Source organism: Dama dama, chromosome 20 (genome assembly GCF_033118175.1).
Source record: "Dama dama isolate Ldn47 chromosome 20, ASM3311817v1, whole genome shotgun sequence".
NCBI lineage: Eukaryota > Metazoa > Chordata > Mammalia > Artiodactyla > Cervidae > Dama > Dama dama.
The window spans coordinates 58,577,015-58,599,596 of NC_083700.1; the positions used below are offsets into that span (position 1 = coordinate 58,577,015).

Genomic DNA, 22,582 nt, shown 5'->3' on the forward strand with positions numbered 1-22,582 from the left:
GTCATGGTGGACATGTCTGGCATCAGTGTCCATGTCTTAGTCAGCTTAGGCTGCTGTAACAAGACACCAAGGATCAGGTGGCCTAAACAACAGAGCTTTATTACTCAGTCTGGAGGCGGGAAGTCCAAGGTCACAGTGCCAACATGTGGCTCTTGGTGAGGGCCCTCTTCCCCCCTTGCAGATGGCTGCCCTCGTGCTACATTCTCACATATAACACAGAGAGAAAGAGCAAGCTGCCTTTCCAGGGCATTTACCCCATCACGAGGGCTCCAGCCTCAAAACCTCTTCTAAATCTATCTCCTAAAGGCCCTACTTCCAAACACCATCACCCTGGGAGTTAGGGTTTTAAAATGAATTTGAGGGGGACAAACATTCCATCCATAACAGCCAAGAAACTAAGCTCTCACATCAAGTAAGACGTGCTGCGTTTGACAACTGTACTACCCTTTCTGAACATGCCATTTTCTAAGGTGGTTTAGGGGATGCTCACTTTCCTGGCCTGCTTCTATCACATGGAAGGGCGGAGCCTACCCTATGGAGATTTAGGGATGTGGCCATTCTTTTTCTCTCTCAGCTGCTGTGACCTAGAAGTGCCTAAAAGGGTCCTGTGTTTGGGCTGGGGGTAGCCTGTAGTCTTGCCATCGGGGATGAATGTGGTGAGTGACTGCTGACTGCTTGGGGTTCATTTCCAGGAAGATCACAGGAGGTGAAACACTGAAGGCCTCTGAAGCGTGATGATGGAAGAGGCAGGTTAACATAGCAGTGGATCCTGATCCTCAGTCCTCATGAAAAGCACAGCAGCTGCTTGTCTTGTCAGCCTGAGTCTGGCCAGTGGCTGCTTCCTTGCAAAGTTTACCTCCTTTACTGAGAAGAGGAAAGACATGAGATTCAAAGTAGGAGGAAGATTCAAATCACTTCCAGAGAATAATTCAAGGCAGATTATTTCCCTTTCCAATTACCTTTCCATAAGAATGAAGTAACTTGAGCATCTAGACCATGCTTGCAAAATTCCACTCCCTCAGGAATTCATTTCTCAGGCTCCAGAGTTGAAGAAACAAGATGGTGTTCCTTTCCTCCCTTGAAGGACTTCTGAATGAGATGCTTTGGGGAACTGTGTCCCCTTTTGACTCCCATGTCACTGGTGCTAGACTGATGTCATCCCTGGGAGAAAGGGCCTGCTCCTGGGCCGAGCTCAGAGCTGGCCAGTTCCATTTCAGAGTCTGAAAGGCCCAAAGAATACCCTCCACCCCTAGTCTGGGCCATCTGCATCAGAGGAGTCTGAGCAAAAGCTCTTTCTGAAAATTGCTTTTGGGCAGCCGGGAATCTGGCCAAGAGACCTTTTAGCTAAGTTCTTTTTTTTTGTTAACCTTTCATAATATTATTTAAATTTAATTTTAGAAGTGAGTTATTCAACTGCAATGACACAAATGGACATTATAACATTAGACCAAAATAAAATATGTTTCAGCTGACCAGCCTTCTACTCTCCAACCGCAGTTATTTCCCCCCACAATTTTATTATAAAAAATTTCAAACATAAAGTTGTAAGAATATTTTAGGGAGTACCTGTATTCCCACCACCTAGATTCTACAATGAATATATTTCATGCTTACTGTATCATATGTCTCTCCATCTACTCATCCTTCTATGCAACTGTGAATCTGTATTCTGATGCATTTCAAAGTAAGTTGCATAATCAGCATACTTCTCCCCTAAATACTTCAGTTTGTACACCATTAATTATTTTTTATAGGTAATTTCCTATTCCCTGGTGGGATTCCCTAGTGGCTCAGACAGTAAAGCATCTGTCTGCAACGCGGGAGACCTGGGTTCGATTTTTGGGTAGGGAAGATCCCCTGGAGAAGGCAATAGCAGCTCACTCCACTACTCTTGCCTGGAAAATCCCATGGACAGAGGAGCCTAGTAGGCTAGAGTCCATGGGGTCCCAAAGAGTCGGACACGACTGAGCAACGTTACTTTCATAGGTCTTTTACTTCTGAGGAAAAAATTTACTGGCTGTGTAATACACAAATCTGGATCATTTGCATATGTTTGTGCATAAGCAGTGACCAATGCATATATCCATAACCCAAAGCTTTATCAAGATGCAAAACGCTAACATCCCTCAGAAAGTTCCCTCACGCTCCTTCCCAGTCATCCCTCTCTCCTACCTACCCAGAGGCAAGCACTGTCTGATTTTTTTTCCTATCATTAGTGTATTTTCCTGTTTTCATCCTTTATCTAAACAGAACTGCTATGGTCTGAATGTGTTCTCCCCCAGATTTGTATGTTGAAACCAACCCCCCAATGGATCTTGAGGGTATTAGTAACGATATTAAGAGCTGGGCCCTTTGGGAGGCAATTATTAATAGATGATGAGAACAGAGCCCCTATCTGTATCTGTGCCTTTATTAAAGTGGGCCCAGAGAGCTTGCTCATCCCTTCCTCTGTGAGGACACAGCAAAATGATGGCTGCCTAGGAAGTGGGCCCTCACCAGACACACAGTCTACTAATGCCTTCATCTTAGACTTCCTACCTGCAAAATATGAGAAATAAGTGTTGCTTATAAGTCACACAGTTCATGGTATTTTTGTTATAGCAATCCACATGGAATAAGACAAAAACCATTCAGAACAAGATCTTTTATGTAGAGCTTCTCTCATTCAGCATAATGTTTTAAGACTCATCCAAACTGTTGTATCAATAGTTCATTTTTCTTTATTCCACTGTAAGACTAAACCACAGTTTTTCTATTCACTCTCCTATTGATGGACACTTGAGCTTCCAGTTTTGGACTATTAGGAATAAAGCTACTTGAACAGTGTTGTGCAAATCTTTGGTGGACATATGCTTTCATTTCCCTTGGGTAAACACTCTGGAATGAAGCTACTAGATCATGGGGTAGATACATGAGTGTTTTTTTTTACACTCCCACTAACAATGTAGACGAGTGTGGTTGCTCTATATCCTCACGAACATTTGCTATCAGTCTTTCTAATTTTAGCTGTCCTGGTGGGTGTGAAGTGATTTAAGCTGTTATTCTGGCAAATTTTCCAAGTTAACAAAAAACACATATGCAGGGATAAAGTTGAAGAAAATACTGGTTGAAGGAAATCTAGAGATTAGATTTATTTATGATATTAGAGAAGTGCACTTTTCTATATATGGTATTAGATATTTATTAGAATATAAGATACATATTTCATCAGAAAACATGATATTAGAAAATTGCACTTATCCAAACCCAGTTTGAGAGAGTAAGAAATGGCTAAGGGGATGTGCAAGAAGCAGCGAAATGCATTGCTCAGTTTATAATTCTCTCAATTACATTATAAAATTAGAAAAGTGAACTTAATGCTTAGAATACTGCAGACTTCATTGGTAGGGAAATGGGAACTCTGTGTTTCCCTACAGAACTGGTCTGGTGTGGATCGCATGTATCCTGATTTGCTTCCTCATGGTCAAAACCCTTTGAAAACCATCCCTACAGTGCTGGCCCAGCCTGGAAAATGGAATCAGGAATCACCCAGACAATTGGGAGGGATCCCCTGCTCTTCCCTCCATCTCTCCAGTACCAACACTGGACCTGAGTGAGGGAATTCACATTTGGGGGGCATCAAGGTTGGGCCAGCACCTACCCGAGGCAACGTGCCTTCATCACTGCCCTTTAATTCTCATAATACCACCCTACCAAGTTAGGCACTGAGAGCCTGGTGTTACAGATGTGAAAACGTGACTCAGAGAGTCATAGCATTTGCCTGGGATCACACAGAATTACAAGAACCAGGACTGAAGTCCAAACCCTGTGCTCTTTCCATTCGACTTTGTTCAGCACCCAGCCAGCACATTGGAGGAGGCTTAATTAACAGCTCAGGTGGCGCAGAGGCCAGCAGCAGACAGCAACGTGTCTCTCCGCCAGATTCACCCCTGCTTTTCCTCTTTTTCTGTGTTCTGCTTCCTCGTGTGCTTGTGTTGAAGGCAGGGCTGGGCCGTCTTTCAGAAGATGCAGATGTAGATGAGACTTGGCCCTCCTCTCTGCAGCTGCGCCCATGTCTCTGTCTCAGCGCTTGGGTTTTCCTCTTGCAGGAGGGAATCATTAGCTTGTCACTTCCATACTCCCCTTCCCCACCCTCTCAGTTTCCCAGGGGCTGGGGTGACCTGGAGCCTCACTGATCCTTCACCGCTCTCTATGCCTTTCCTTCTCAGTCCCTTCTGCTTGTTGTGGGGAAGGGAGGCAATCATGTTCATTGTGTATTTCTCTAGACTGAGTTACCTGTTCCTGAAATGCACTAGCTTGCTCCTCAAATCCTGCCATTCGGAAGTAATTGACGACATCCATCACGGCCCAGTCTGCAGGATCGGGTGGCCTCCCGTTCTCCATGGAACTGCAAAATAAAATATCAATCAGGACGGCTATCAGGGCAGAGCGTGCTCACGACCGTGTGTGGCCAGGTCCCCACTTGGTCTCCTGGGGGCAGGCCTGGGTCAGCTCATTGCAACCGGGGGCCCAGACCCCACTGTACATGCTTCAGGACCAGAATCATTCTTGTGTTTCTTGGGTTCAGAAGATCATTGCTCTCACTGGCCCAGTTACTGCTTTCTCTATAAACCTTTAATATAAAGTATTCCCTCACGTATTGTTTCTTAATTTAGAGATATTTGCAGTGTTCCAGTGACTTCTGGCAGCCCACAATATGATATTCACACTCCTGAACTAAGAATACCAGACCTTTTATAATAAGGCCCCAACACATCACCACTTTCCCTGCCCCCATCCCCACACATCCAGGGCCAAAGACATTCCCCCAGAGCCAGGCCCTTCACGTGCTGTTCTAGCCACTGAAGGCTCCCCTCAGCTGTCTCTGAAAAAATCCTATCCTTCCTACTGGATCAAATGCCATGGTCCCTGTAAGGCATTTTCTGCTCCACCTGAAAGTGTATTAGTTATAACTGCCTCTGAGTTCCAGACCTCCATTCTAACTCCTATCAGAGCACTTTTCACATTGTATTATACTCTTTTTATTAGACAGTCTCTAGACTTTCTACTAAAGTGGGAAATGTGGGCTGAAGATGTACATTTGGGTCTGGACCAGTTCTCACTTTATTATCCCTTGCATCAATCAAGTTGTTAGGAATTCAGTCAATGTTCAGGCAACTAGAGGTGGATCAAGCATTTGTTTGAGAGGGTTTCTGAGTAACCTCACTGGATTTAGAGAGGAGAGGAGGAAAAGTGGAATAGAGAAAGAGTGGACCTGCAGTTACTGTGTCTCTGCTTATTTCCATGTTTCAAGCATACCTGTTTGGATTTCTCTATGTCTTGTCCACGGTGATTCTTCTAGAGTATACATCCCATCACATTGTTTCCCTGCTTTCAAACTTTCAAAGGCTTCCCATTGCTCTTTGGATAAATTCCAAATAGCTTCAACTGGCTCAGGAGGTCCTTCAGGACCAAGCCCCCTCCTAGTCCTCCAGCTGGGAATACATTTGGTGAGTAAAACAGAATAGTCCTTACTTTGGTTGCACACAGCATGGGGGAGTAGACACTGACTCACAATCATACAACTAAATGCATAGCCATGCAATGTAGCTAAGGATGGGTACTCTGTACTATGGCAGTGGAAGGGCATATGAGCAGCTTTCCTGTGGAAGTTTCTTTTCAGGTAAGGTCTAGAGAGCAGCCCGAAAGTTAACCATATAAAGAAGTCAGGTAAAGATCATTTCAGGCTCTCTGACAGGGTTACATACAGAGAGCCATGCTGGTCTTGGATGCCACAGTGAGGATTCTGAATTTTTGTCTAGGAGCAATGGGATTTGTTAAATGGTCTGAAGTAATGGGCGTGACCTGATCTGACTCATATTTCTGGAAAAAAGAGTATTGGAGAGGAGCCAGAGGGGAAGACAGGACCAAGCAAGAGCTCGTGGTGACTGAGACTATGGTAGAAAAGGAGAGAAACATGTGGATTTAAAAAGTATTTAACCAACAGAATCAGCAAGACTTAGTGGTGGACTAGTGCATGCATAGATTCAAGGGATTAGATCTGATAGACAGAGTGCCTCAAGAACTATGGACAGAGGTTCATAACACTGTACAGGATGCAGTGATCAAAACCATCCCCAAGAAAAAGAAATGCAAAAAGGCAAAATGGATGTCTGAGGAGGCCTTACAAATAGCTGAGAAAAGAAGAGAAGCAAAAAGCAAGGGAGAAAGTGAAAGATATACACAACAAATGCAGAGTTCCAGAGAAAGGCAAGGAGAGATAAGAAGGCCTTCTTCAATTAACAATGCAAAGAAATGGAGGAAAACAATTGAATGGGAAAGACTAGAGATTTCTTCAAGAAAATTAGAAATAGCAAGGGAACATTTCATGCAATGATGGGCACAATAAAGGACAGAAACAGTATGCACCTAACAGAAGCAGATGATATTAAGAAGAGGTAGCAAGAATACACAGAACTATACAAAAAAGAACTTAATGACCCAGATAACCACAATGGTGTGATTACTCACCTAGAGTCAGACATCCTGTAGGGCAAGGTCAAGTGGGCCTTAGGAAGCATCACTATGAACAAAGGTAGTGGAGGTGATGGATTTCCAGCTGTGCTATTTCAAATCCTAAATGATGATGCTGTTAAGGTACTACACTCAAAATGCCAGCAAATTTGGAAAACTCAGCAGTGGCCACAGGCCTGGAAAAGGTCAGTTTACATTCCAATACCAAAGAAAGGCAAGGCAAAGAATGTTCAAACTACCACACAATTGCATTCATCTCACATGCTAGCAAGGTCATGCTCAAAATCCTCCAAGGGAGGCTTCAACAGTACATGAACTGAGAACTTCCAGATGTTCAAGGTGGATTTAGAAAAGGCAGAAGAACAGAGATCAAATTGCCAACATCTGTTGGATCATAGAAAAAGCAAGAGAGTTCTAGAAAGAATCTACTTTTCCTTCACTGACTACGTTAAAGCCTTTGACTGTGTGGATCACAACAAACTGGAAAATCCTTAAAGAGATGGAGAATACCAGACTACCTTACCTGTCTCCTGTGAAACCTGTATGCAGGTCAAAAAGCAATAGCTAGAACTGAATATGGAACAACCAACTGGTTCTAAACTGGGAAAGGAGTACGTCAAGTCTGCATATTGTCACCCTGCTTATTTAACTTATATGCAGAGTACATCATGAGAAACACTGGGCTGGATGAAGCACAAGCTGGAATCAAGATTGCTGGGAGAAATATCAATAACCTTAGATATGTAGATGATATAAACCTTATGACAGAAAGCAAACAGGAACTAAAGAACCTCTAGATGAAGGTAAAAGAGAAGAGTGAAAAAGTTGGCTTAAAATTCAACATTCAAAAAACTAAGATCATAGCATCTGGTCCTGTTACTTCATGGCAAAAAGGTGGGCAAACAATGGAAACAGTGACAAACTTTATTTTCTTGGGCTCCAAAATCACTGCAGATGGTGACTGAAGCCATGAAATTAAAAGACACTTGCTCCTTGTAAGAATAACTATGACAAACCTAGACGTGAAGTGAAGTGAAGTAAATTGCTCAGTCGTATCTGACTCTTTGTGACCCTGTGGACTGTAGCCCACCAGGCTCCTCTGTCCATGGGATTTTCCAGGCAAGAATACCGGAGTGGGTTGCCATTTCCTTCTCCAGAGGATCTTCCCGACCCTGGGATCGAACCTGGGTCTCCCGCATTGTAGGCAGACGCTTTACCGTCTGAGCCACCAGGGAAGTTGACAAACCTAGACGACATGCTAAAAAGCAGACATATTACTTTGCCTACAAAGTTCTGTCTAGTCAAAGCTCTGGTTTTTCCATTAGTCAAATATGGATGTGAGTGTTGGACCATAAAGAAGGCTGAGAGTTGAAGAATTGATGCCTTCAAATTGTGGTGTTGGAGAAGCCTTTTGAGAGTCCCTTGGACAGCACGGAGATCAAACCCGTCAATCCTAAAGGAAATCAACCCTGAATATTCACTGGAAGGACTGATGCTGAAGCTGAAGCTCCAATCCTTTGGCCACCTGATTTGAAAAGCTGACTCACTGGAAAAGACCCCACTGCAGGGAAAGAGAGAAGGCAGCGGGAGAAGGGGACGATAGAGGACAAGATGGTTGGATGCATCATCCACTCAGTGGACGTGAGTTGAGCAGACTCCAGGAGATGGTGAGGGACAGGGAAGCCTGGCCTGCTGCAGACCATGAGGTCGCCGAGAGTCAGACATGACTGAGCAAGTGAACAACAAAGTCGTGCATGTTGAGTTGCTTCAGTTGTGTCCGACTCTTTGCAACCGCCAGGCTCCTCTGTCCATGGGATTCTCCAGGCAAGAATACTGGAGTGAGTTGCCGTGCCCTCCTCCAGGGGATCTTCCCAACATAGGGAATGTACCCATGTCTGTTACGTCTACCTGCATTGGCAGGCGGGTTCTTTACCACGAGCACCACCTGAGAAGCCCTGTGGTGGACTAGACAGGAGAACTAAGGAGATGAAAGTGTCCTGGAACTGGATGGATGGTGGTAACTTCACTTGGACCACACCCCCAGGTTTAGCTGGACACACTCTGTGCGGCGTGCCATCTACATCCAAGTTGAGATTTAATGCAGAATATGGGTCTGGAGCTCAAAGCAGATGAGTGGGCTAGAAGTACACAGTGAGGAGCCAGAAGTGTTCAGATGGCATTTGAAACCTTGGGAGGGGACAAGCAGAGAACTGGGTCCACAAACTAAGCTTGGGAACATTCAACATTCAGTGCAAGTTGGAAAGATTCATGTTACTTTCAATGGAAATGAAATTGCCCAGAGTTGGTGCATTTCTGAAAGTCCCGAATATCTAGAAGTCAAGGGTTGAGCTGTACCTCTGCCTCACCCTCAGAATAATGTCTTGCTCATAGTAGGAAGTTAAAATATTTGATTAAAAAAAATCTAGATACATGGTGTCAATGATCTTATTTGCAAAGCAGAAGTAGAGACACACGTATAAAACAAATGTATGGACACCAAGGCTGTGAGTCAGGGGTGGGATGATTTGGAAGATCAAGACTGACATATATACACTATTGATACTATGTAAAAAGGAGATAACTAATGAGAACCTACTGTATAGCTCATCAAATGCCACTTACTGCTCTGTGGTGATCTAAATGCGAAGGGAATCCAAAAAAGGGGATACATGTATATGTATGGCTGATTCACTTTGCTGTGCAGTAGAAATTAACACATTGTAAAGCAAGTATACTCCAGTAAAAAGTAATTAAAAAAACAACAACAAATTTCTCTCCTAAAGAAAAAGGAGTCACTAATCAATGGCACATGTGATCAATTACTTAGTAACAAAACACTTAATTTAAAAACAGAGTCAATGCTTACTAATTAGAGGTACATTCCCTTTTGGGCATAGAGATTGTAAATCTGTCAATACTGCCCTTGTGTACACACACTTGTGTATTTGCTCACTCACAGATGCCACATGTCCCCCACTTCACCCTGATTCCCCGCCCCCACCCCCACAATGCTTTCCTACCATTTAGGCAAAACACATGGGGAAAACCTATTTTTCATCCTAATATTTTAACATGTTAGGGTGTTAACATGTATTTTCCAATCAAAGCTAAATGGGCTTTTAAAAAAAATATCATGCTAGGATTTTCCATCATCCTATCAGCATAAGCAGTCATGAGCTGACACTGAGGACTCTTTTATAGGTACCATTTACCTTCCCTCTCTTGCTTAAGTTAGGCTTAAAAAATGTTTGGAAAGGAGTTCATTGTTCTAACACATTGTTTAGGTTTTCTAATCAGCTCACTTCTAGCAGTGAGCACAGTGACCCATCTGATACACTTTTAAGTGCTCCAGAAGACATCTGAACTCACTCTCCCTGTGGCTGACTTCAATTAGCTGCCTTTCTTCATAAAGAAGAGCTATCATATTGTGACAACAAAATATCAGTTCAGTTCAGCCACTGAGTCGTGTCCCATTCTTTGCGACCCCATGGACTACAGCACGACAGGCTTCCCTGTCCATCACCAACTCCTGGAGCCTACTCAAACTTATGTCTATGGCTTTGGTGATGCTATGCAACCATCTCATCCTCTGTCATCCCCTTCTCCTCCTGCCTTCAATCTTTCCCAGCCTCAGGGTCTTTTCCAATGAGTCGGTTCTTTGCATCAGGTAGCCAAAGTACTGGAGTTTCAGCTTCAGCATCAGTCCTTCCAAAGAATATTCAGGGTTGATTTAACTGACTGGTGGATCTCCTTGCAGTCCAAGGGATTCTCAAGAGTCTTCTCCAACACCACAGTTCAAAAGCATCAATCCTTCAGTGCTCAGCTTTCTTTACAGTCCAACTCTCACATCCATACATGACTACTGGAAAAATCACAGCTTTGACTAGATGGACCTTTGTTGGTAATGTCTCTGCTTTTTAATATGCTGTCTAGGTAGGTCATAGTTTTTCTTTCAAGGAGTAAGTGTCTTTTAATTTCATGGCTGTAATCACCATCTGCAGTGATTTTGGAGCCCAAGAAAATAGTCTGTCTCTGTTTCCATTGTTTCCCCATCTATTTGTCATGAAGTGTTGGGACTGGATGTCATGATCTTAATTTTCTGAATGTTGAGTTTTAAGCCAACTTTTTCACTCTCCTCTTTCACTTTCATCAAGAGGTCCTTTAATTCTTCCTCGCTTTCTGCCGTAAGGGTGGTGTCATCTGCGTATCGAGGTTATTGATATTTCTCCCAGCAATCTTGATTCCAGCTTGTGCTTCATCCAGCCTGGCATTTCACATGATGTACTCGGCATGTAAGTTAGATAAGCAGGGTGACAATATACAGCCTTGATGTACTCCTTTCCCGATTTGGAACCAGTCTGTTGTTCATGTCCAGTTCTAACTGTTGCTTCTTGACCTGCACACAGATTTCTCAGGAGGCAGGTCAGGTGGTCTGATATTCCCATTTCTTAAAGAATTTTCCAGTTTTTTGTGATCCACACAATCAAAGGCTTTGGCATAGTCAATAAAAGCAGAAGTAGATGTTTTTCTGGAACTCTCTTGCTTTTGTGATGATCCAACAGATGTTGCCAATTTGATCTCTGGTTCCTCTGCCTTTTCTAAGTCTAGCTTGAATATCTGCAAGTCCACAGTTCACCGACTGTTGAAGTCTGGCTTGGAGAATTTTAAGCATTACTTTCCTAGTATGGGATATGAGTGCAATTGTGCGGTAGTTTGAACATTCTTTGGCATTACCTTTCTTTGGGACTGGAATGAAAACTGATCTTTTCCAGTTCTGTGGTCACTGATGAGTTTTCCAGATTTGCTGGCATATTGAGTGCAGCACTTTCACAGCATCATCTTTTAGGATTTGAAATGGCTCAACTGGAATTCCATCACTTCTACTAGCTTTGTGTGTAGTGATGCATCCTAAGGCCCATTTGATTTCACATTGCAGGATGTTGGCTCTAGGTGAGTGATCACACCATTGTAGTTATCTGGGTCATGAAGACTTTTCTTGCATAGGTTTTCTGTGTATTCTTGCCACTTCTTCTTAATATCGTCTGCTTCTTTTAGGTCCATACCATTTTTGTCCTTTAGTGTGCTCATATTTGCATGAAATGTTCCCTTGGTATCTCTAATTTTCTTGAAGAGATCTCTAGTCTTTCCCATTCTATTGTTTTCCTCTATTTCTTTGCATTGATTGCTGAGGAAGGCTTTCTTATCTCTCCTTGCTATTCTTTGGAACTCTGCATTCAAATGGGTATATCTTGCCTTTTCTCCTTTGCCTTTACCTTCTCTTCTTTTCTCAGCTATTTGTAAGGCCTCATCAGATAACCATTTTGCCTTTTTGCATTTCTTTTTCTTGGCGATGGTATTGATCACTGTCTCCTGTACAATGTCATGAACCTCCATCCATAGTTCTTAAGGCACTCTGTCTATCAGATCTAATGCCTTGAATCTATCTGTCACTTCCACTGTATCATCATAAGGGATTTGATTTAGGTCATATCTGAATGGTCTAGTGGTTTTCCCTACTTTCTTCAATTTAAGTCTGAATTTGGCAATAAGGAGTTCATGATCAGAGCTACAGTCAGCTCCAGGTCTTGTTTTTGCTGACTGTATAGAGCTTCTACATCTATACATACAAATATAATATATACATATACATGCAAAGTATGCTACATTGTAATTTTAGGATGAGAGTCTTTCCTGATTCTTATTCTGCTGGGATATGACATCATCACTTCCTCAGTTCTGAAATATTCTTGAGTACTAGCATCACAGCAGAGAACAAAGACTTTGCAGAAGTGCTGGCAGCGTACCATGAAGAGCAAGAGTAATGAGGAAAGTCTCCTACTTATGGCGAGGGGATCCACACAGAGAATCTGGGGGAGAGAAATCAATCGATGCATTTAACATCTGAGCCACTTAAGTTACAGCTAATTAGCTCAAAAGACAAAGTAACGCAAAAATAACAATGTTAGATCACACACATCCTGAAAGGAGAAACTGTCTCCATCTCTGCATCTCTCCAGCACCCAGAACTGGTTGGACTGGACTGTACAGGTGATACACAGTAAAGATCTGTTACATTAACAGACTAACAACCAGAGGGTACTTACAGTCTACAATATGCTTTTCACTTATTACCTATTGTCAGTCTTCTAGCTCCTTGTAAATTGGCTACTGTGACCTGATTTTTAGGAAACTAAGGCTCAGAAAGGTTAAGAACTCACCCCAAATCACATGGTATATAAAACCAGGATTGAATTCCATACATGTTTGTCTCCACATCTATTCTTTTTCCACCCCATACTTACTGATACAATAAATGTTTACTAAAGCCGACTGTCCTCTTGGTGCTGTGCTTAGAGACAGGTTACAAGGATGGGCGTGCATATCCTCCAAGGAGCTGGCACTCTGGGGAGGGGAAGCAGGTGTGTAAACAGTATACTCTAAGTGTTAGAGCTGGGGAAGGAACTGGTGCTTCTGAGGCTGCATGCACCGGAGGGCCTGGATAATGCTGCTTGACTAGGACACTTGAAAATTTTTCATGCAATCCTGAAAGGCATCACTTGCTTCAAACACACACTCAGTTCCTCCCTGAGAGGAGAATTGTCTGCAGAAGCAGAAATATGCGGGCACGCATTGTCACTTCTAGGTTGTTTATGTTAAATAATGATAAATGGTTTTGCTGGACCTGTCCAGTGGTTTCAGCAACGGTATTAAGAAGAAACCTGGAGGTGGTCCAAGGCCACATGATGGTGGGGGCTCAGGAGGCCAGGGTGCCAAGGCCAGATAAAACGATGAGAACATTTCAGAGGATGGATTTAAGCGTCACCTTTCCCCACTGGGAAAGCCATATGTTTCCTCAAGGACTGTTATTTGTGGCCAAACTGAGATGCTTTGTTCCCTTTTAAATGGGCCATTCTCTTCAAATCTTTTCTTATAACATGTCCATGTCAAACTCCAGGAGGAATTTAAATGGTGCTGTTTAAAACACCTCCCAGATGGTGGTTCCCTTTGTGGCTGCTAATTTTGCACTAATAAATGAGATGGCAGATATAAAAGTTCCACTATCATTTGGTATTTATTATTATTGTCACAGCAAAATATTTCCTAGAATATAATGTAAATATAAAGATGATAAATTCATGAATATTTTTCTAGGCATGGAGACTTTGAAAAAATATATATGCATTTTTGCCTTATTATAAAAAAGACTGGCAAGAAATGAACAGCAGAATTTGTCTCCAGTCCCATCACTTATTCAAATCAATGTTCCCATTTAACACTGTTACCTTTCAGTCCCTGCATATGACTGGGAACATCATGTATGGATAAAAATTACATCACGTATGAATACTTCACACTGGGAGCTGATTATCCCTTAATTAAACAGTCACCTCACTCTTAGAGAGAGCTAAAGAGACACAACCATGAGGACAGAAATGCAATAAATAACAAATTTGGCAGATACATGCAGATTATGACCTTATGGTGAATGTTTTCATGTTGGCACATGATAATTTGAAGTGCTAGCAGCAAAAGTGTCCATTTCCCTTTAATTTTATTAGCGGAAACAGGTGAAAAATATTTGAAACTCTTTCTTGGAATTTAGTGTGTGTATATTTTACGGTAGTTATGCTTTTATAGATTCTGAAGGTTGATAAGACCAGAAGGAAACTCTGGATAAATACAGCCCATATGGGATTTCAAAACCCCATTATACTTATTAATTGCATTTCAACTTTAAAGTTCAGAGCAAAAGTTACTTTCTACTAGTTAATATATTGCAGTGACATTTATTTCTCACACTGCTCCTTTTATAAAACTAATTCTCAATGTTACTTGTGTTTCCACTCAGAAATACACTTGAACTTTGTACTATTTTGATCTTTATAACTTACTTTCCAAATTAAATTAACCCACTCTTTGCTCATATCTTAAAACAGCCTTTGGCTAAAAGTAATATAATTTTGATCATAATAAGTCAACATTGATCTCTTGGCCTACGGACATAGCTAAGGATGAAGCAACCAAATGAGCTTTCATTTTATCTCCATTTTTTTTTTCTCCCTCTCCCTTCATCCTAACAAGTAGGGATCTGGTTTAAAGACAGCCAGAAAAAGAGAAAGGATGATTCAAAGTTTTCTGACAGGACAGTTTTCATTTTTTAATATCCAGCTATGTAAGAGTTGACTGCATTTAACTGCCACATACCCAAGCAACAAAAGTACTGAAAGAGCAAATAGCTCTTCTGTATATTCCAAATTCTTTAGCTTGGCACTCAGGGATTTAATTCAAACATAACTTTCCAGGCTTCTTTCCCATTCCAAGTTTGTACTGAAAACCAACCAGTCAACATCCTGGACCTCCCCATATCCACAGCTTTGGTTATGCTACTCAAAGCCCTGTTTGTTCAGCTTTTAAGGGTAAGAACTCTACTTATTTAAAATAGATACTGGTTAAGTGTCTCCTTCCTAATAAACCCAATCAATCTTTCATTCCCATCATTAATTAATTTTCACCTGCTCATAATGAGTCTGGCACTTAATAAGGCTTGGGAACTTGCAGTCTAGTGAAAAGGAAAATCTCAAGTCAGCTGCAGGATGAAGAATGGTTTTAACATGTTCCCTGCCTTATTACAAAGAGCAGTTGAGGAAGAAGAGGAATGGCTCCACGGAGGGAGGAGGGCAGTGTGAGTCAGGCTGTGTTAGGTGTGTGGAGCCCTGAATCCAGAGCAACACCAGGGTCAGGTCCCAGGAACAGAGAGGTCAGTCTTCCTGCATCATTTCTTTCCTAATAGGCATCCTCCCTCAGGCTCATGCATTTCCTCTGAAATCACATGGCACCCTGTCCTTGGCATTCCTCTGCTAGGAATGTCTCCCAAACACCTCACTCCATTTTTCTGAAAACAAATCTGCCTTTTCCCCCACCTGTTCTCAACTTCCTAGTACAAATAAAGACCTCTGACCTGGTGGAAATAAAGACATTCCTCTCAAGAGGACACTATGCACTTTTGTATTTTATTTGCTATCAGATGCAATTCACACCCACATTCACACTATAAATAAACATAGGAATGTTTTATACCCCAGTAAGTAATATTAAAGACAACTGCATACAGACTGCCTGCAGAACTCCCCCTCCCTGCTCTGAGCCAGGTACAGTGGTCACTATTCCAAAGGACTGAATGTGGCTTTAAGGCTGTAACAAACTCGGTTTTCCTTCGTAGGAATATCAGTAGCACACCAGAGTCTGTGTAGAAAGCACCAACCCTTCGAGCTGCTAATGTATAGAAGATATATAATGCATGTTTGTGAATTCTGCGACTTTGATAGAATTCCTTATTGTTATCACATTTAAAATATGATGATATGATTAGCTGACTCTATAGTTTTGCTCATCTTACTCTTTTGAAATGTATACTTCCTTAAGGTAACTATTTACAATGGACAAATGGTATAATTGAACAGACTCAATCCTCAACCCAAGTTGTCATTTAATTTAAGGGAATAACCAAACATAACCCAACTTTTATTATAAGACAATGTGTTAAGACTGAATTGTGTCCCCCTTACCCCCAAAATTCCTATGCTGAAGTCCTAACCCTCAGGGTGGGCTAGGGCTTTTAGGAGACAGGGCAATTAAGGTTAAATATGGTCATGAGGGTGGGGGCCTAATCCAATAGGATTGGTGGCCTTGTAAGATCTGCTCTCATGCAGTGAGGAAAGTCCACCTGAGGACAACTGAGAAGGGCACCACCTACAAGCCAGGAAGAGGACTTTCTCCAGGACTGAATCAGCCAGCATCCTGAACTTGGGCTTCCCAGCCTCCAGAACTGTGAGAAGTACGTTTCTGATGTTTAAGCTACCCAGTCTATGGTATTTTGTTAGGGTACCGAGTGGACTGATAATCATACATCAGAATGAGCAGACAGCCATAAAATACTAAGGAATTAATTTTAACGTCATTAAGAAAAATAAAACTACCAATTACAACTATCACTATCAACTACCATATATTCTCTGATTCAAGAATCCATACATATAGCACTCTGACTTATCCTACCAAATATATCCACAGAAGGGTTACAACATCAGATTCTGATTAGAAAGGTCATTTTTCATGCCTGAATTAGTGGCTCAGTTTCCCCCCTCCTCTGCACTGCCCCCCTCTCATTTCCCTTTCTCTTTTCTTCTTCCTTCTTTCCTTTTTTCTTCCTCCTTCCCTCTCTCCCTCCCTCCCTTTCTTCCTGTCTTTCTAACAAACTATCTGTTAAGAAGTATTTGGTATTTAGCCACTTAAATGTCTTGGGAGCTTTATTTTATTCTCCCATGTGTTTAGTAGAGTGGAATCTTACATTATGATCACTCCCTGGTCCAGACTGCTGTTCCCTGGAAAGAACAGCATGCCAGGAATCCTCACTCAGTGTTTTCAGGTAGACTCAAGCAGTATGGCTGTGGGGTCTGGGAAAGGTGGATGAAATAGAACATCCAGGAACTACCTAGCAAGCTGGTTGCGATCTCCTCCCTGCTTTCAAAGAACATACATCTAAGGGTTGCTGATTATTTACTTGACAACACAAAAGGACAGGAATCCAAGTAAATGAACAAAAGCTGAAGCCAGTGATCAGATGCACAATTACTTCTAACAGCTTCTTCTTCCTTCTTCCCTAAGGAACCTGGCAGGACTTCCAGGCAAATAAATAAACATCCTGTGAAGTTATTTATTTAGCCCTAGATGTGACTGATTCCCTTAGAATTAGATGCCTGACTGATGTGTGGGTTGCTATACACATAAACATTGCTGGATTTTTTTTTTTTTTATGAGGTAAGTAATGGTAGCTATTGTTATTTTTGTTATATGAAAGGTCTCTTGAATAATTCTACAATGAAGTCAGAGTTTTGAAATTTGGCATGTTAGTCACTCAGTTGTGTCCAACTCTTTGCAACCACATGAACTGTAGTCCACCTGAATTCCACTGTCCGTGGAGTTCCTCAGGCAAGAATGCTGGAGTGGGTTGCCATGCCCTTCTCCAGGGGATCTTCCCAACCCAGGGATCGAACCCAGGTCTCCTGCATTGCAGACAGATTCTTTACCACCTGAGCCACCAGGGAAGCCCTACCTAAAAATTCTAGCAATACCAATAGTAATTTCTAACTTTATCCTAATATCTTACTTCTATCATTCAGTTCCTAACCTTCTAATGCACATTAAGAATGACTTCTTTAAATTTAATAATTAGCTTAATATTTAATAGTTAACAGTCCTCAGAGAGGGCTATTTCAAAAGTTAGTATTAATACACATATGGCCAATTAATTAATGACAAATGAGCCAAGAATATACAAAGGGGAAAAGATAGTCTCTTCAATAAATGGTGCTGGAAAAACAAAGAGAACAATGTGCAAAAGAATGAAACTGGAAAACTACCTTATACCACATAGAAAAATTCATTTAAAGTGGATCAAAGATTTGAACGTAAGGCCTGAAACCATAAAGCCTGTAGAAGAAAACATAAGTGGTAAGCTCTTTGACATCAGTCTTGGTGATGATTTTTTTGGATCTGACTCCAAAAACAGAGGCAACAAAAGCAAAAATAAACAAGTGGGTCTATATTAGATTAAAAATCTGCAGAGCAAACAGAACCAGCAAAGTGAAAAGGCAACCTACTGAACAGGAGGAAATATTTGCAAATCCAAAATACATAAAGAATACATATAACTCCACAGCAAAAACAAATATTAATAAACAATCAAATTTAAAAATGGGCAGAGGATTTGAATAGACTTTTTTTTCCAAAGAAGATACACAGATGGCCAATAGGTATATGAAAAGATGTTCTACACCATTAATCATCAGGGAAATGCAAACCAAAACAATAAGGAAATATCTTATGCCCTTTAGAATGGCTATTATTAAAAAAAAAAAAAAAAGAGAGAGAAATAACAAATGTTGGCAAAGATGTGGAAAAGGGAACCCTGTGTACCATTGGTAGAAATGTAGTACGGGAAATAGTAGGCAGGTTCCTGAAAAAAATTAACAACAGAACTACCATACAATTCAGAAATTTTGCTTCTGGGTATCTAACTAAAAGAAAGAAAAACACTAAATCAAAAAGATATAGCTCCCCCACATTCATCACATCACTATTTACAATAGCCAAGACCTGAAAGCAATCTGAGTGTGGGAAAATAAAGAAAATGTGGTGTATATATATAATGGAATAGTATTCAGCCATTAAAAGGAAGTCTTGTCATTTTTGACAATATAAATTGAATGTGAGAGCATTTTAAATGCCCTCTGCAAGTAAAATTAGTCAGACAAAGACAAATACATAATCTCACTTATATGTGGAATCTAAAAATAAAATATTAAAAAATGTAAATACAAAACCATAGATACAGAGAACAGATCGGTGGTTGCCAGAGGTGGGGGGGTGGGGGTGGGGTTGCAGAGCACAAAATGGGTGAAAGTGGTCAAAATGTACAAACTTCCAGTTATAAAATAAGTAATTCATGGGGATGTAACATTCAGCATGGTGACTATAACTAATAATATTGTACTGTATATTTGAAAGTTGCTAAAGATAGTAGATCTTAAAAATTCTTATCAGAAGAAAAAAATTTAACTCTGTATGTGATTCATGTTAAGTACAGTTATTGCGGTGAACATTTCATGGTGTATAGAAATAATGAATTATTATGTGGTATATCTGAAACTAATACGTTATATGAAAATGATATCTCAATGTTTAAAAGTTAGTATTTCAATATTAAAGTGAGTTTAAAACTTTCCAACATTCATTACTAAGAAAAGTATCACTTTACTAATTATAAAAGAAATGTTAGTTCCAAAATTTAGTCTTTGCTTCATAATAAAACAACCAACTGAACACAAAGGCAGAAGAAGATGGTGAGATATATGAGCAAGAAAAGGCATGATTTTAATAAGAAATAGCTTCTTTTGAAGGTTGCTAAACTTTGTTGCAGTGAGCATTCTATTGCAGTAGAGCTTCTCCACTGTGGGGTGAGGGGCTTGGTGGTGGTGGCGAGATAAACCACTTGAAAAGCTGCTAACTTACTAAAAGCATCTATTGTGTGTGGGAATATTAGTTCCTCCTCCCTCCTAGGAGAAAAGGGAAAAAGGGAAAAAAGACCAACTGATGAAAAATGGAGTAATAAGACTAAATGAATGGGGAAAAAAAATTCACATTGTATACTTGTAAGTTGTATAGATATGCACATATATGTGAAACACCTAGAATTTTTTATAATTTATTGAAAATTCTACATGATTAAACATAGATCAATAGTAAGAGTGTCATGTACCAAAGTTTTGATTAATTCAAAATCTGTGATTCTGAAATCCATAGAAAAGAGCACATTATAATCCCATTTGTTCAATAAAAGTTTACGTCTCCTTCATATACATTGGTCTTCCCTGCTGGCTCAGACAGTAAAGAATGTGCCTGCAATGCAAGAGACCTGAGTTCGATCCCTGCCTGGATCAGGAGGATCCCCTGGAGAAGCGAATGGCTACCCACTCCAGTATTCTTGGAGTGGTATCCTGGAGAATCATCATGGACAGAGGAGCCTGGCAGGCTGCAGTCCATGGGGTCACAAAGCGTCGGATATGACAGAGTGACTAAGCACAGCACCACACTCATATATATGGATACAGAGAGCTCTCTACAGAAACTGTCTAGAAGAACATACTCTAAACTATGAAGATGCTCCTTCTTAGTTATTTAGTTATTTTAAAACTTAATAATCACCATGAATCCACCATGCAAAATAAAAGCTATAATCTGTCTGTAAAAAAGCTATAATCTTGACAATGCTTATATCCATCCCACCCCTGCATCCCTGACCTGATGGACTCACCCTCCCCAACCTCATATTCATTTAACCTTTCTCCCCATGCATGTGAGCAAGAGCTTGTTCTGGCTATAACCTGTGCAATATCATAGCCTCTGAACACAGGTGGCTATTGAGCATTAAAAATCCAACTAAGAAATGGGGTTTTTCATTTTAACTAGTTTAAATTTAAAAACTCTAATTAATGTAAATTATGTTTCTGATCAATACAACTTCATTGTTTTGGTGTGATAACATTTCCCTTTAACCACTGCATTGCCTAGATACTACTTTGAAGTTCATCAGATGCAGCTCTCTTTCTCTAGTTTTACACATAAACACATGGCAATCTAGTTGGCATCTATACATTGATTCAGGATAAATGATCTTTTCTATGCACCCATGTGATATTGTAATGTGTTTGATGCAGACAGCACAGGTTATAAGATTCTCTTTGTATGTTGTAATTGGTAATTAATAATCTTACTACTTGAATTGTAATAAAATATTTTTAGTTAAAAATAAGTATGGATACATTTTAAAATGTAAAAAGGAGGCATACCACTGATGCAGAATCAAAAGGAGATGCAGAAACTAGCACCAGAGTCAGAACAGTGAAGAAAAAAGGAGCCTGACTCAAAGTATGTTGGAAATTTCATGAGGAACAGCAATTGCAATTTGTTGGAGCAGAGCAAAAGGAAAAAAGCTGTTTGAAAAACGGATAATATTAAGAGACATTTTTAGCAAAGACATAGCGAATTTGGTAATTTGCTTCTCAACAGTCAAAAAGAACTAATAACATAAGTAACCTGTAATCAAAATTCAACATCCAACAAAACATTTTGAAGTGATTTTAAACAGAATCTGAGCTCATAAATTTGTCCAGCTATAAACAACTTGGATTCTAGCACAAAAAAAGAAAACAGGTTTTTTTTTAAATAGCTATGTTGTTATATTCAGTTTTTAGAATATTATGAAAAAATACTAAAAAGGCAGTTCATCAAAAGTGAGACATTTTTCAATCAAGCCATTAAACAATTGCCCAAAGAATGTTAAGATCTTTTTAACAGTATCTAAGATCGATTGGTTCAAATTTGGAAAAACACAACTACTTTTCTTTAGCTTTAGATGAGTAGTGCAACATCAAAAGTGAAAAGTGTTAGTCAGTCATGTCTGACTATTTGTGACCCCACAGACTGTAATATGCCAGGCTCCTCTGTCCATAGACTTCTCCAGGAAAGAATACTGGAGTGGTAGCCATTCACTTCTCCAGGGGATCTTCCTGACCCAGGGATCAAACCCAGGTTTCCTGCACTGCAGGCAGACTCTACCATCTGAGTCTCAAGGGAAGCCCACAACATCAAAGACACTGCCAAGTTCATACTTGGAGTCTGCTTTGTCTCAGAAGACTTCCAAATTTAAGAAGAAATGTTATCAATTTATAGCCTGAAAAACTGAATTGCTATTTAAATATTTTAAAATGTTTTATATTTGTTGAAGAATAACTTCAGCTAGAGTTGAAAAAATTAAATCCTATCCTGGTAGATGGTACGTCAGCCACACTAAGAATTTTTAAAAATTTGGTTTTAATATACTTTTAAAACAGGAGATATATTTCATTGCTTCATTCTACTGTATGACACACATGTTCAGTTTTCTGAAGCAGACTCCTGAAAAGTGTCAAGAATGCCATTGTTAAATCATTCCATAAATATTTGTAAATGCCACAGATCAATGCCAAACAATGGAACTCTTAAAAGAAATAGAGCACATTTAAAGATCTGTGTTCTTCGCCAATACTTGTTAAGTCGTAGAAGAAAAATACAAAGACTTATTGTATTGTTAAGTCCAATTCAAGATTTCATTAAAACAAAAAATGCTTTCCAAATATTCAATAATTAAAGACAAAAAATGGCAGAGAAATTTATATTTTCTCATTAATATATCAGACTACATGTAAATGAGATTAATTTGAAGCTCCTAAAAAAAAAAAAAAAAAAAGGAAATGCTGATTTGTAACCTAGGTAAAGAGGCACAAAATTTTGTGTTGAAATTGAAACTTTTCAGAGTACAATAAAAATAATTTTACACATTTTTCTAACATAAATCAATTTTAAGAGAAATTTGAAGAATGATTTATTGGATAAATTTATATTTCTTATAAATTTATGTAATACACTTTTGAATTTAATGTTAACAATATGATTTTTTTTAGTATCAGCA

At 40.1% G+C, this 22,582-nt stretch overlaps 1 protein-coding gene across 4 annotated transcripts in view; it reads right to left on the minus strand.

Moving 5' to 3' along the window:
• The window catches only part of SAMD13 (sterile alpha motif domain containing 13), a 50,843-nt gene that overhangs the window by 14,069 nt on the left and 14,192 nt on the right, over positions 1-22,582 (minus strand). For 3 of the 4 annotated variants that reach the window (XM_061121525.1, XM_061121526.1, XM_061121527.1), the window contains exons 3-4: positions 4,276-4,387; positions 1,626-4,081 (exon numbers count right to left, since the gene is read on the minus strand). In XM_061121525.1, the coding sequence (XP_060977508.1) occupies positions 3,767-4,081; positions 4,276-4,387 (427 nt within the window). In that variant the 3' untranslated portion in view covers positions 1,626-3,766. Of the gene's footprint in view, positions 1-1,625; positions 4,082-4,275; positions 4,388-22,582 lie in introns of those variants that run through there. The other variant, XM_061121528.1, reaches the window with a different exon arrangement.